General features: G+C 39.9%; 1 protein-coding gene across 11 annotated transcripts in view; it reads right to left on the bottom strand.

Annotated features, from left to right (window-relative positions):
- The window catches only part of PPP1R9A (protein phosphatase 1 regulatory subunit 9A), a 339268-nt gene extending 327543 nt beyond the window's left edge, over nt 1–11725 (bottom strand). For 4 of the 11 annotated variants that reach the window (XM_074379461.1, XM_074379464.1, XM_074379466.1 and 1 more), the window contains exons 1-2: nt 11616–11725; nt 7788–9410 (exon numbers count right to left, since the gene is read on the bottom strand). In XM_074379461.1, coding sequence (XP_074235562.1) covers nt 7788–9179 — 1392 coding nt within the window. In that variant the 5' untranslated portion in view covers nt 9180–9410; nt 11616–11725. Of the gene's footprint in view, nt 1–7787; nt 10658–11168; nt 11248–11615 lie in introns of those variants that run through there. The other 7 variants (XM_010345471.3, XM_074379468.1, XM_039473002.2 and 4 more) reach the window with 5 other exon arrangements.
- Nucleotides 11726–14908: the final 3183 nt, after the last annotated feature.

Genomic DNA, 14908 nt, shown 5'->3' with positions numbered 1-14908 from the left:
CTAGCATTTTGGGAGGCTGAGGCAAGAGGGTTGCCCAGGAGTTCAAGACCAGCCTGCACGATATAGCAAGAGCAACAACAACAACAAAAAACTACCAAAAAAAAATGTTATTTAGCAGGCATTTTGGCAAACACCTCTAGTCCCAGCTACTTGGGAGGCTGGGGCAGGAAAATCCCCTGTGCGCAGGAGTTCAAGAATGCTATGAGCTTTGAGCATGCCGCTGAACTACAGCCTGGGCAACAGGCCAAGACCCTGTCTCTAAAAAGAAATAATGAAAGCCTATGCTGAATCAAACACTCATGCTTCATGAGTAGCAATTTTCGGTTACATTAGGAGAAGTGTGGTGTCCTACACAAGGGATTTGTTCAGCCATCCTCTTAGCCACATAAACCTATTCTTCCTCAGTTATGCATTTCATCCCTTCTTGGATCCTACTGATTCCTCAGCTTCATGTGTTCCTCCTCTCTATGAAAGAGCATAAAATGGCAGACAACATTTGTTGCTACCACATTGAGCTACTTAATTTTTAGACCATGTCACCAACCAGAAGAAAACTCTTTTTGCCATTGCTCTCTAGACTTTCCTGTAGTGTGCTATCCTCGTGGTATCTTAAATTTAATATATCCCAAATCACAATCATTGTGTCTCCTATATTCTTTTTTAAAAGCATTTATAAGAAATGTCCAGAAGAAGTAAGTCTACAGAAAAACAAAGTCAATTACTGCTTGCCAGAGGATGGCGAAGGAAGGGGAATTGGGAATAACTATTCACAGACACGGGGATTCTTTCTGAGATGAAGGAAATGTTCTAAAATCAGATAAAAGTGATGGTTGCACAACACTGTGAATATACTAAAACCACTGAATTGTGCATTTCAAAGTGGTGAACTTTGTTACCTGAATTTAATCTTAATAAAAAATTGCAAATTAAATAAAAAGAAGAGTGAGTGCACCACCTCCCTAAACAGCATCATGCCCCTCCTAACTTTCCTTTTACTTTCCAAAGTAATAAACTCCCAATCAGTAGAATTACTCAAGCAGAAACTGAAACGTCATCTGTAAGGGGTACGCTACTGAAGGGCTTCCTGAAGTGACTGGGAAATGATGCCATATTACCTTCAAGTAGTTGTCATCTCTAAATGTCTATGTCACAAACTAAAGAGATTAGAACCAAGAGAAAACTGTAAAAGTGACCAGAAGAAAAACTAAAAGCATAACTTGAAAAGTTTTCTTCCTTTGCAAAACCATAACTATAGAATATAATAAAGTAAAAGAACAAAAAGAAAATAGGTCCAAAATGAGAGCATAGAAAATTATGAAAAATATCAGGTAAATTCGATAACAGCATAAAAAGCAACAAACTATAGAAATGTTTGTATTGCTTATATAGAATTTATCCTACATTTAACTATATTTCTCTACGAAAATTCCTAAACTTCAAGTGGTAGAGAAGACATTAGAAAAAAAATCTAATGCAGATGAGATTTAAATCAAATTACTTCTGATGGGCATGTAACTAGGTTAACAAGGTAAACAATGTATGGATAACATAAGACAAAGTTATTTTCCTCCAAATTTGGCATCTTATCTTTCAACAACTACTGTCATTTGTAAGAAAGTTTAGGGGGAACACAAATTGTGTATAATCCAAAAACCAAGAAACTGCTGAGCACAGTGGCTCATGCCCTTAATCTCAGCACTTCAAGAGGCCAAGGTAGGAGGTTTACTTGAGCCCAGGAGTTCAAGACAAGCCTAGACAACAGAGTGAGACTCCATCTCTACAAAAACATTACCAAAAAATAGCCAAGCATGGTAGTGCTTGCCTGTAGTCCTAGCTACATGGGAAACTGAGGCAGGAGAATTACGTGAGCCCCAGAGATCAAGGATGCAGTGAGCCATGACTGGATCACTGCACTCCAGCCAAGTTGACAGAGCAAGACCTTGTCTCAAAAAACAATTAAATTAACAAAAAGCAAGAAACTTTAAATCTATTATAAATGCCAGTAAACAACTGAAATAATCTGCTATCAAAAAGAATCCCTTTTTAAACACTAAATGATCACTGTTCAGTTTTTTTAAAAAAGTATAGATACACCTCTGGATTTTAGAAAATGAGTTTATTCAATAAATATTTGATTTTACAGAGTGTATTAAAATATTTGGCATATTTCATTTACCTGGTTATAAAATATAGGTCACGAAAACATAAAAATTTAAAAGGAAATCCAATTTAAATGTTATACCATTGGTCAGGCACAGTGGCCTACACCTGTAATCTTAGCACTCTGGGAGGCCAAGGCAGGCAGATCACTTGAGGTCAGGAGTTCAACACTACATGGTAAAACCCCATCTCTACTAAAAATACAAAAATTAGCCAGGCTTAGTGGTGATGCCTATAGTCCCAGCTACTGAGGGGGCTAAGGCACAAGAATCACTTGAACCCAGGAAATGGAAGTTGCAGTGAGCTGACACTGATTGCGTCACTGCATTCCAGCCTGGATGACAGAGCAAAACTCCATCTCAAAAAATAAAAAATAAATGTTAAATCATCAGTGTTATCCCCAAAAAGCAAGTTAAATCAAATGACAATTCTTATAGTGTCTTTATTTACACTTGCAAAATATGAAAGAAATGAAATTTCTAAGTCTATCAAAAACTTCCTCCTCCCACCCTTTTAAAAAACTTAAACCACATAAAGAGCCTAGGATGTGACTTTTTAATGACCCAAATGCCTTATGAGTTAGGGATCATAATCCACTTTGGGATCCAGAAACAAGAGTGCCTCATGCACTTTTCAAAATTACACCTTATTTCATCTTCAGAGAATATTATTCCACCCAACCAGCAATAGCAGCCCCATGTGGAAAGCAGATTTACTAAATGTTGTTTCCCTAACATGTTATGGCCAGCCACTTTCAGAAGCCAGAAGACTGTACTTCCAATTAGTATTCCAAAGAGTGATCTCTTGATCAGTGGCATCAGCACCACTTGAGAGCTTGTTAGAAATCCAAAATCTAAAGTTCCCCTCCAGACATACTGTTATGTGGTTTTCCTATATTATTACAGAATATGAAATTCTATTATAGAGGTAAACAAAACAAATGGGATGGATGAAACACCTAAGAAGTGATAATCATAGATGGTAAATAAACTAATAACTTATAAAACAGAGGTAACACTCAGGCTGGGCTAAGTATTGATAATGAGAATGCAAGCTGGTGAAATGAAGGCAGTCAAGAGACGTGTAATAAACAGGTAAGCTGGTACTAAGACATGACAACAATAAAATAAACAAATTATGATAGAACAAATGAGGTTTACTTATAGACAAAAAGCAATGGAAACACCAAGTCACCATTATACCTGGACTGACAGCTACATTATTTCCATATCAGCCATCTACTGTGGACACTGAGGACGGTCTCACCGCTCATCAGCAGGCGAACTAGCAAAGCTATGGCAGTACCTAAGTGTATTTGTCACATCTCTTCAATAGAACAAGTTTGTATCATCAACCCAGGAAATCATTAGTCTATGGAGTGTTGGCTCAAATATCAACTCTGGTCCTCATAACCACACTCTTAATTTAATGTGGAAGGGTTATGTGAAAGAAAGATGGGACATAGGAACATTGTTTACCCAGGACACGGGTAGTGTGGTCCTTCCAACCTGGTTTGAACCTTAAGTGTGTTAACTTGCTCCGTAGCTTTCCTCTTGCTTCTGGATTTGTGTTTAACCACTTTGGTAAATCATGTGATTCAAGCATTTTAATTTGTTTGCTGAGTCCTTCTATTCCATAACCTCTGAGACAGCTCGCCTGCTAGTGTACTTGGAGGCCCAACCATCGCATCAAGAAAATTTCCCACAGAATACCTACTGAATCAGAATCTGCAAGCTAACAAGATCTCCCAAGTGATTCATATGAATATTAAAGTTTAAGAAGCACTAACAAAACTGTTGTAAAGGGTTTGCCTCCACAAAGACAAAAAGTTGGATCTCAACGGAACTATTCTCTGAAAACCATACTGAACAAAAAATCTGCATATATCCACGAACTCCCTGGCAATGACTTGGAGCCCCAGAAGAAGGAGAGACTACAGGGAGATCCATTTTCAACAAATATCATTTAAGGTTCAAAGAAGCACTGCTGCCCTTGCTGATTATTTGAACTCTAGTCCTGTAATGCTCCAAATGATTTGAGAAAACACTCAAAATATAGGACAATGTACCTCAATATTAACTCTGCTATGTCCTCCTGAACTGGGAGTTAGAACAAACTTTTTCAGATATGCTGTTTCAAGAATACCAATCCACTGTAACACAACAGTATTTGGGGGGGGGGGGGGAATACCTATCCAAAGGACATAAGAAACAGAGAAAGGCTGTGACTTCCTTAATGAGGTTGCAGCAACCTTAGAAAGATCATCAAATCACAGAGTTGGGAACAGCCTGAGAGCTTCCTTAAGTGTACAGGTGGGCTGTACACTTCCCAACTACCAGCAGCTCCTGACTTCATCAGCTCCTTATTTTATGTATTTGTTATATTTGCATTGTCCCTGACACATATTAGGGGCTCCGTAAATGTTCTGAATTAGTAGAAAAAATGACATGTCATCCTCTCTTGTTTGATTCATCTAAGACAAATTTACTTTAATTCAACCCTTTCATTTTGAAAAATTCCTGAGAACAACGGCATATTCCATCTTGAATTAGCATGGTTCATAATATTCTCCCATTCCATATCTTGAAGTTGAATTTTAATTTGCTATGATTTATCCCATTCTAATATTTCATGACCCTGTGAAACACACCAACCTATCCAATAAGAAATAACTGTGTCTATAAAAGATAGGAAAATCATACTAACTAATGGCCAGCAATATAGTCCAACTATTTTAAAAAGTCAGGGTATATGTACAAATACAAGATATATGCCACACAGGAAAGATCAACTATTATTTTGATGTTTCTCTAAGTCCAGATTTAAGACATCTTATGGAAATGTCTCCATAAAACATCTATAAAAAGAACTGAAATAGTCACTGAGGACAATATTACATATACAAAGATGATAAACAGGATCTGTAACAAAACCAAAGGTGCTGGAAATTGTTAACCTAGTAAAGAATAAAGTGACAGTCAGGAAAAGAATGTAAAAGTTCTAAAAATCATTCATTTAAAGAATATATTCCCTATTGCTTCTTTAAGAGGAAGTATGTTTAAGTTTCAAAGGAAAAGATTTAGGTTAGGAATTATAACTTCCCATTCCATAACTAAAACTTTATAAAAAGAATAAACACAGAAAATGGTTGTGTGTATTCCTTTCCAAATAATCTATCCAATCCCTTTCACTTTACGCATTTAGTACAACCAAATGCCATTAAAGGACTCACAGGACACTAAACATTTTGGCATAGTTTTTTATACTCTGTTTTATGGGTTTTAAATACAATGTGTTTAAGAATTGACTCTATAAAGTCACAGAGGAAATGGGTGACCTTACAGATTTGTGTCTTTTTCAGCTATAAGCATGAGAGAACACACATGATAAGCCTTCAATAAATACTTTAATTGGATCTAATTAGGTATTACCACCCTCTGAGGCAAAAAAAAAAAAAATCTTAATTGGAGCATAACCTAAACACCATGACCACCACCAAGACCAGTAGAAAGCAGCTCTCAAATTTTCCAAGTGAATCCACTTTCGTATTAAACAATGGAAGGATCAAGAAAGAGTAATTGTCTTATTCATTACAAACGGCTAAGAATGAATCTTCTGTTTGCAAACTTAATCCACTCCAACTAGTCCTGTTAACTGCCCAATAAAATGAAATACATTATCTTTGTTTCACAAATCTTATGCTTGATCTAATTTGTTTCACAAATCTTATTCTTGATGAAATGTGTTAAACGTAGGTAATCTGTTTCATTCTCTGCTATATAAAATTGTCTCTTTATTATATGAAAATTCAGAGACAAAATGCTTATTGTTATAAACAATCATAGCAAAAATTACTTGAACTTCAAAATATCATTCCCAAAAAGCTGGTTTGTTCAAATATAAACAGACATATTTCAATGATAAATCCTTTAAAGTTATTAAACCTAGTACTGCACAGTTATGTTTTCTGCAGCACAGGACCCAAATACAGGGCTGGTGTCCCACTTGGCTGAGTGGGTAGTGTTCTACTTGATAAATTTTCATAAGCTGCTATCCCCAGTATTAAAAAGTTAGTCACCAGGTTTAACAAACTCCTTGAAGAGTTCATTTCACTTATTCCTGTCTTTCTCAGTGTGAAACAATTTAATCTTATTGCTTTCTTCCCAAGGGGTAGAAAGACGATATTCAAAAAGGATGTGAAAGCCGAAGTTTAGGAGCTCACTGGGTAGGTCTGCAGGAAAGGCAACTTTAAAGACGGTCTAGAGTAGGGCAGTCGGGGGTTGGGGAGGGGTAGGAAGGCAGAAGGAGATAGAGAATCACGAAGGAAGGTGGTAACTGCAAAGAAACTTAGTCTTAAACTGGATTGACATCTGCAGCTTATTTTAAACTACAGCTTAACTTAATGTGACCCATCTGACCCAGCACTTCTGCTTTACACTAATAAAATGAAGGTTTGCCTGCTAACATCTGTAAATAATTTCATAGATTATTACTTTATTTCAGAATAGTATTTCATAATAGAAAAGATTTCTCTTTAAATTTGTCTATGTACATTTATATTTTACACGCTTAAATGGAAAGTCCTAAAATGAAAATAACAACAGTGATTTTAGATTTTGAGAAAATATACAGAAATATATAAAATCCCAAGTCTATCATTTATACACACTATGTAAGCTTGAAGCTCATAGAATGTGGTCTAAAACTACACGTTCTGCCACCATAAACTTCCAGATTCCCCAAGGAGAACATGCCAGAATCTCAAGACTGAACTGTGGGCAAGCGCACTTTGAAAAAGCACCCCAGGAGATTCTGATACTCAACCAACCTCCTCCTGCCCCTACTGCCATTATCCACTAATAACATTCTACCACCCACTGCTGATGTACTTTGTGCTATTCTTCTATCCCAAATGTTAACTAAGTGAAGTCATTAGAGCATGTGAATTCAATTGGCATTTATCCAGTTTTTATGAGGTAAAAATAAATCCATGAATGGCAAATCAATGTTATTTCTTTCACAAAATTTCATTTTAAAACTACATAACAAATTTTGAACTCAAAGCTGTCTACGGTCAAAGCTTTTCAACGCATTTTAGTCAGCTAATATATTTCCATGAATTAAATTTTCACCACCAAGTAGCAGTACACAAAAAAAAGTTCCTTAAACTTAAAAAATAACTCAGATTTCTTAAGCAAGTAGAGTATTTCCAGGTTACCATAACTCTCCCATTGTACATTATTCTTCATACCTTACAGTGTGTACATTCAGAAATTATTTATGAATTTCAGGTAAAATTAGTTTAAGTTATTACATTTCAAACTAACACTCCAGGTTTTCGGTACTCACATTACTCATACTCCAGTTCATTGGAATGTATCTCACAATCCCCAAACTTCTTCAACTTTAATATTACTCACTATTGGTGTAAGCCATTACAAAGCACATTTAAGAAATTTAATTGACATCTCTCAAATTCCAAACTTTTAAAATCAACTGACCACAGGTGTATATCAACAATCCTGAATCCCTTACAAAAACTCCTACTAGCTGACAAGTCTATTCTACATACAATTAGGCTCTAGTACTAAAAACAAACAGAAGACAAACTGAGAAAACACACTTACCTTAATAGGGGCACTACTAAACTTAATTTTCCTATTTGCTGGGATTTCTTCTTCTTCTGGCAATCCAACAATTTCTGAGTATTCCGTATCAGGCTGATAGTAATTGTTCTCATCACTATCTTCCTCCTCATCCTGCTCAGTGCCTGTCTCTCCCCAGTCTGAATTATACCTGGATCTCACCCTGTACACATTATAGTCACTGTGCATGTACACATGGGAACTATCAAAATTATTTGAATCTTCAGGTACTTCTTTTCCACAACTGGATGCAGAAGCATCGGGAGAGGCGAAATCACCACCTGCAAGTTCTTTCTTCTGCTGCTTTGCTGCATCACTTCCAACCAAATTAGCTACAGCATCTTCTAATGGTTGACTCTGTGGTGAAGGGATTTCAGACTTTGGCATTGCCTTACTTTCAGAACAAGGTTCTTCAGGACTGTCTTTGTCAATGCTGTCGGGAGTCTGTTGGTTACTTGTAGCGTCCTCAGTTTCCTTGCTCTGCTGGATCTCTTCAGCAGGTATCGAAGCTAGAGAGGTACTTTTAGAAGCCACGTCTGGTACTGGAGTTGTATTACACTTGTGAGCATCCTCTGTATCAACACCTTGCTTGTTTGAAGACCAGGAATTAGAATCCTTAAGGTGGCCAAAGGTGTCAAGATTTGTAACAGTAACAGATGGTAAATTCAAGGGATAATGCCCAGTCACTGAGTATTCATTGTTTTCAGCCTTCTCGGAAATGATGGCACTGGGAGAATCAGTGTTCTCAAATACTGCACTCAGTTGACTCACAGTTGGGGAGACAGCCTCAGTCCGGGAGCTAAGGCTGTCCAAGGAATCAGTACTGCCTCTGTTGGACTTGGAACCTCCCCATTCATCCTGAGGTTCACTCCCTCCAGCTTTCTCCTTCTTTGGGGAATAGCGGTTGTTCTGTCCTGATTCATGCACACTTCTCTCAAACATCTTCCGAGTCTCAGTGAACTTGGAATACGAAGGGCCATCGTACATTGTGTCAAATCTACTAATTCGTTCAGAAACAGAGGACTCCAACTTAACAACTGAGCCATCTGTTTTCTCCAGAAATTCTTTGGGCTTCATTCTTCTCTGAGGAGATGAATGTCCACCTTTCCCCCTTGTTTTGGCAATGACAGCAGCATTCTCGTTGGGTTCCATACCCATCTGCATAAATAGGTTTTTAATTCTGTTGACATTAGAGCCATATTTCCTCCCCCTGCTCTGCTGGGAGCCCTCACCTTCTTTTGTTTTTTGTTCTCCATCTGACTTGGGTTTGTCAAAGGTACTTTTCAGTGCCTGGAACTCAGTTCGATATGCATTCCTGTGAGGAGAGGCACTTCTGAGAGTGGTTCGTTCACCCGAAGACTCAGTTTTCAACATTTTCACTTCAGGGGTGAAAAGCCAATGTTCATAATGATCAAAGAAAAAAAAAAAAAACAAAAACCAAGACACCTCTCTTCTTTAATCACCAGTATTGGGTCAAAAAAAGTACCTCTCAAACGGTATACTGTGTCAGTGATCGTTCCAACAGGTGTATTAGGAACTTAGTCACAGTCAAGAGTTACACAAAATGTTTTTTTTTTTTTTTTCAAAGCAAAACTAGGGGTTCATCTGCAATAGAAAAGAATGAATTTCTGAATTCATTTACTTATTTGAATTTATGTCTAGTCAAGTAATATATAATTTATTTTCCAAACGGCTTAGCCACGTGTCAAACAGAAGAGATTACTCATTGAAACAGGAAGTTAAAAGTCAAAAAATTATCATTCTGATTGGTCTTTGGTAAAAAATGTTTCAAACACAATTTGGAGATCCCTATCAAAATCTCTCTCTCTCTCTCTCTCTCTCTCTCTCACACACACACACACACACACACACACACACACGTTACACGTAAGCATATCTGAAAGCAATACTTTAAACCCAAGTTTTGGTCGCTTTTGTGAATACCCTTAAAAGAAACCAGCAGTTCATCAATCTTTAAGAAATCATCAAACTGTCCAGAAAATCAACTTCACTTAGGATTGTCCACAATCAAATAGAACATATTCTTTCTAAGTACAATTAAGTTTGGAATCTATGTTTACAAACTCTAAAACATGCCTACAGAGACTTATTTCACTTTTTCTGCTCCAATATTCTCATTTACAGCATCTCCAAATCAATACTAATGCAATTTCAGACCAAAACAAGGAGAAAAAAAGTTCCTGAATGGCAATAAGTTTCACTCTAAGTTCAGTTATAACAAGTATTTGGAAGTTTCCTAACAGTGGTTATTAATTATGGAGTGGGATGCAGACTACCATGGGAATAAATGCATAAGAATGTGACAATCAGAAAGCAAATATACTGTGACACCTCTTTCCACAGCTTTGATTTATTCTTTCTTGCCTCTAACTTAACTACAGTTCAAAACGCAATGCATGTTTGCTTGTCTCCTTTAGCCCACAGCAGGATTTTATATCAATCAGCGAGCAATCAAATATCTCAAGATACGCTGCGGAGCAGACAATCTAAAGATTTTTCATTTTGGTTTGGTTTTGTTTTGATATTAGGCCGAGCCACATCACCCTCACGCACAATCAGCTGAGGAGGCACACACTTTCACTTAAACCGTCTCCAAACTCGGCTCCTGGCCCAGCACGCATGCATGGCCCATGCAGACAAACAAGAAAGGCTTTGGAGTGTGGTGCCTGTCTTTTCTCTTTTTTTTAAAGCATCGACAATCTCCTTTTACCCTGACCATTCTTTTCAAAGCCACAAACACCCTCCCCTCTCCCCAACACACACACCCCATTCCCTCCCCCGCCAATTCCAACCCAAGGAGGCGGGGGCGGGGGCGATGGAGCCGCCGGGGGATTCAAAACCTGCCCTCACAAAAGACAAACATAAATAACACCAACTTGAGAGGCAGCCGATTCCCAAGCCTGGTTCGGGACGCAATCCCTCGGCCCTGGGGCAGGACCGGGAGAGCAGGTGACGCCAAGCGCTATGGTAGGAGGTCGCAGTCTAGCTTTGTGCCAAGAAGCACCTGAAGTCCTAACACATTGGCTGCGGCTCCCCGCGGCTGCCAGGCGGATCCCTGTGTGGCTGGGAGAGAGACGAGCTCCCTGGCCACATAAAAGAAAAAAAAAAAAAAAAAAAAAAACGAAAGAAATTACAGGGTAACGATAATAAATCCCTCTGTTTTTCCTCCCAATGTGCCAGGAAACAATAGATCCCACTGATAATGCCTCCAATCTTCAACCTATTGCTCCTCCACCACAACCCACCCCCACCCCCAGCCTGCAACTCAGCCTTTGTACAAGCCGGTTTTTTCCTCCTCTCCACCCTCCCAACTCCTCGCCCCGCGCACAGCCTCCCCCTTACCCGAGCGGGTGCGCCGCGGGCGGGGAGGGTCGGGCCGCCGCGGCTCCCACCCCCTCCTCGCAGGCGCCCCCCGCCCCACGGTGGCCGCGGCGGCTCGGCTCGGCGCCGGCCCGCTGGGTGCCCCGCCACCCGCTCCTCACGGCGCAGCGCGCAGGGCTGCTGCGGCGGCCGCTTCCACTCGCGCCTCGGCCCCCACTCGCTGCCTTCCCGCGGCGGGCGGCCCCGGGAGGCAAGCTGCACTCCCCAACGCCATTGCGGGCGGGCGGCGACCCGGGCAGCTACGCGCGCGCACGCTCGGGCCGGCCTGGGGCCAGGTGTGCCGGCCGGGAAAGGGATTTGGGCCACGTGCGGTCGCCACGCCGCGCCGTTTGGGCGGCTGGGGAGGCTGCGGTGTAATGGAGGAGAGACCGCGGGGATGAGGAAGGCCGGGGGTAACAGGTGCCTCACCTCGGCTGATGGGATTAACTCTAGGGCCGCAGAGAGAGGGAGCCCGGCAGCAAAATCCCGGGAGAGGGAGAGAGAGGGAGCCTCTGGCGGCCAAGTAAGGACGAAAAGCACGGGCCCGAGGCGAGGCCGCCCCACCCCCTCGGCCGTGGGCGAGGGGCCTCCTCTCCGGCCCGGGGACAAGGCCGGCTTCCGGTTCGGGTATTGGCTCCGGAACTGGGTTCTGAGAACAGCTGCCAGGGTCCTCACTTCGTCTGCAGTGAACTCCGTTAACTGGAAGTCCAAGACAGAGGCCCAAGTCTAGAGTGGCCTTCGCCTAAGCCACTGCGCCTGGCCTACTACTCACCTTGACCTTAAGGTCCCACTGCCAAAGAGAAAGGGATGAGGAGGTCTCCTGCCTTTTCTGTCTAGGGAGAGTTTTTCAGCCCACGCCCCCCCCCCACCGCCCTTTTCTAAACGCTCAGTACACCCTCTTCCACCCCCAAATACCGGAAGTGTTACCACCTTCCTGCAAAATATAAAACTGATCATGACTGTCAATACAGATCTTTAAACCACTCCTTCCAAAAAGCCTAAGGAGCAGGAACTCTTAAAGAAAAAAATTTCAAGAAAGTAAAAACATGTCAATGGTAGAAATATAAGATGAACATGGGTCAAAATTTTTATAGCTCTTAATTAGAAAGGGAGCCCCAGCAAGATACTACAACCCATTCATGTGAGACTGTGAAGACATATAGACAAGAAGCAAAGCTGCTTAATCTATAGAGCACTGAAATGTTTATTATTATCTGCTTTACAGGGCTGTAACCAGTTGTATCTCTAAAGTAACAAAATAAATTTGCATTCTGTAGATAATACTCATTTACACATTGCCAAACGTTTCTACAGCTTACTGAGTAGTAAAATAGCCTAGTGAAAGTCAATCTAAGGTACAGACTACCGTAAATTCACAACACTCTGGAGCCCTGTGGATAAGATCCAGCATTCCATTGAAAGGACAAACAGTAATCTTTTGCTCATTTCAATGTCTTTCGCAAGTTTTCCCAACAGAACTATTTTTAGTCCCATTTCACTGACGGAAAAACTAAGGTTTAAGTTTTGTAACTTACCCGCTTCTCTATTAGCTATTAATAGTGAATGATTATGGCTGCATATGAACCTAGGCAAGTCCGTACACAGATTCTATATACTCTGGTAGCAAAATCTTTTCATTTCAAAAGGATTTTGTAGCTACTCAATACTCAATTCTATGTATTTTTTTAATTTTAAACAGTGAGGGCTTATTTTTTTCTTTAAGCGTCACGAAATTCTGGGTCCTTTCCCAAGAAATTGGCATTCTCTGTCTGTGAAGTGGATGTCACTTCTATAAGCATAAACAGATGTAACAGGCAATGTGAGGGGGTTGTGGTTCCAGACTCCACTTTTGGAAAGAACATTTGTGCTGTCTGGGATAATCTAGTGGAAAAGTTCCTGTCATTTATTTGCAGTATAGAAACCAGGTTTTTTAGGCAAATAACCTAAATAAATGCAGAATCTAATCACTGAGTTCTGTCTGTAGAAGAGGGGGCAGAGTTGGCAATAAAATCAGTCTTACACCTCTTTGCAAAAAGATGATTCATACAGAAAAGCAGCCTAAAGGATTTGGTTGGTTTGGGTTTTATCTTTTGAAAATTTGAAAGTTCTGGAAAAATTCATAGTGAAGGAATGATAGAGTTTTAAACACAATGGTGAGAATTTAAGATTCCTAGATCAAGATCCACTTGAATGTTTGAAGGGTCTATTAGACCCGTGCTAATCCAATACATGCAGCTACTTAAATTAATTAAAATTAAATACAGGCCGGGCGTGGTGGCTCACTCCTGTAATCCCAGCACTTTGGGAGGCCGAGGCGGGCGGATCACGAGGTCAAGAGATCGAGACCATCCTGGGCAACATGGTGAAACCCAGTCTCTACTAAAAATACAAAAAAATTAGCTGGGCATGGTGGCGCGCGCCTGTAGTCCCAGCTACTCGGGAGGCTGAGGCAGGAGAATTGCTTGAACCCGGGAGGCAGAGGTTGCAGTGAGCCGAGGTCGCGCCACTGCACTCCAGCCTAGCACCTGGTGACAGAGTGAAACTCTGTCTCAAAAAAAAAAAAAAAAAAAAAAATTAAATACAATTTAAAATTCAGTTCCTTGGTCACACAAGCCACATTTGAAAGGCTTGATGGCTACATGTGGCTAGTGGCTACTCTGTTGGACAGTGTAGATACACATTTCCATCACTGAAATTTCTATCCCACAGTATTGTTCTAGACAACATTTGCACTTCTATGAACTTTATAGGGTTAACTTAGTTTAATAGATCATTAATGTATTAGAGATTAGAGGTCATAAATTTTATATGTTCCAGCTGGAAAGGTGGTTAAAAAGTGTGAAAAGTGAACTTCATTACTGGCATGCAAAGAATCCAAAATGTGTTTGGGGTGGGGGAGTTCTCAATTTTCATATATGATACCTTAACCTTTCATAATTCACATAGAATATAACGGACTGTTATTTTCATACCCTTTGCATCCAATAATATCATGATTGGTAAGACCACAAGGTTGGAGGATAAGAAGCACAGAATATATTCTACATTATTTTAAGGGTTTTCTCAATGTATTATTTAAGTTTTCGTGATGGACATTCTAAGCAACTATTCAAAGAATTAAGTTATTCATGTGTGTACATGAACCATTGGGTACAGCTGTGAAATTAAGCTAAACTAAGACTGAATCAAATTTTAAGACTAGGGAAAACTGACCAAGCTGGTACTGAAGACTGCTTATCACACCTTCATTCCTAACAGAAAGATACATAGCTGGTTGTGTGCTAATGGAAGTTCCTGAAGGGAGAGAAAAGACCAGAACAAACTGAAAGGTCTCTAGATTTAACTTCTTTATGGAGAAGGCAAAGTAATGGGAGAGTGATTCCTGTAGGTAATTTTAGACATAATTTTAGCATAAAAAGACATGTTATTCATACCAGTGTTTTCTTACTGATATGCATAATGTTTTGATAGTGCTCAGCAGCTTTTTAAGTTATAACCGCTTATTTCACATTTGTAAGTATCAAGAATGCTTTGTTGACTTTGGTCTTGAGTGTTGATTTTAAATTTTCTTAAAGGTCTATCTCTTTAAAACAAATACCTCTATTTGAGGATAAAAGTTTAAGTTTACTTTTGAGTCTTACAGTATTTCACATAAACTCCATCGTACAGGTAGAATATATTTCTCTAAAATAATCCTCAGGTTCACATTCAGAATTATGATA

The sequence above is a fragment of the Saimiri boliviensis genome, chromosome 10 (assembly GCF_048565385.1).
Source record: "Saimiri boliviensis isolate mSaiBol1 chromosome 10, mSaiBol1.pri, whole genome shotgun sequence".
In the NCBI taxonomy this organism is placed as follows: Eukaryota; Metazoa; Chordata; class Mammalia; order Primates; family Cebidae; genus Saimiri; species Saimiri boliviensis.
The sequence above is the reverse complement of the archived record's forward strand: the minus strand, read 5'-3'. Positions and strand labels throughout refer to the sequence as shown.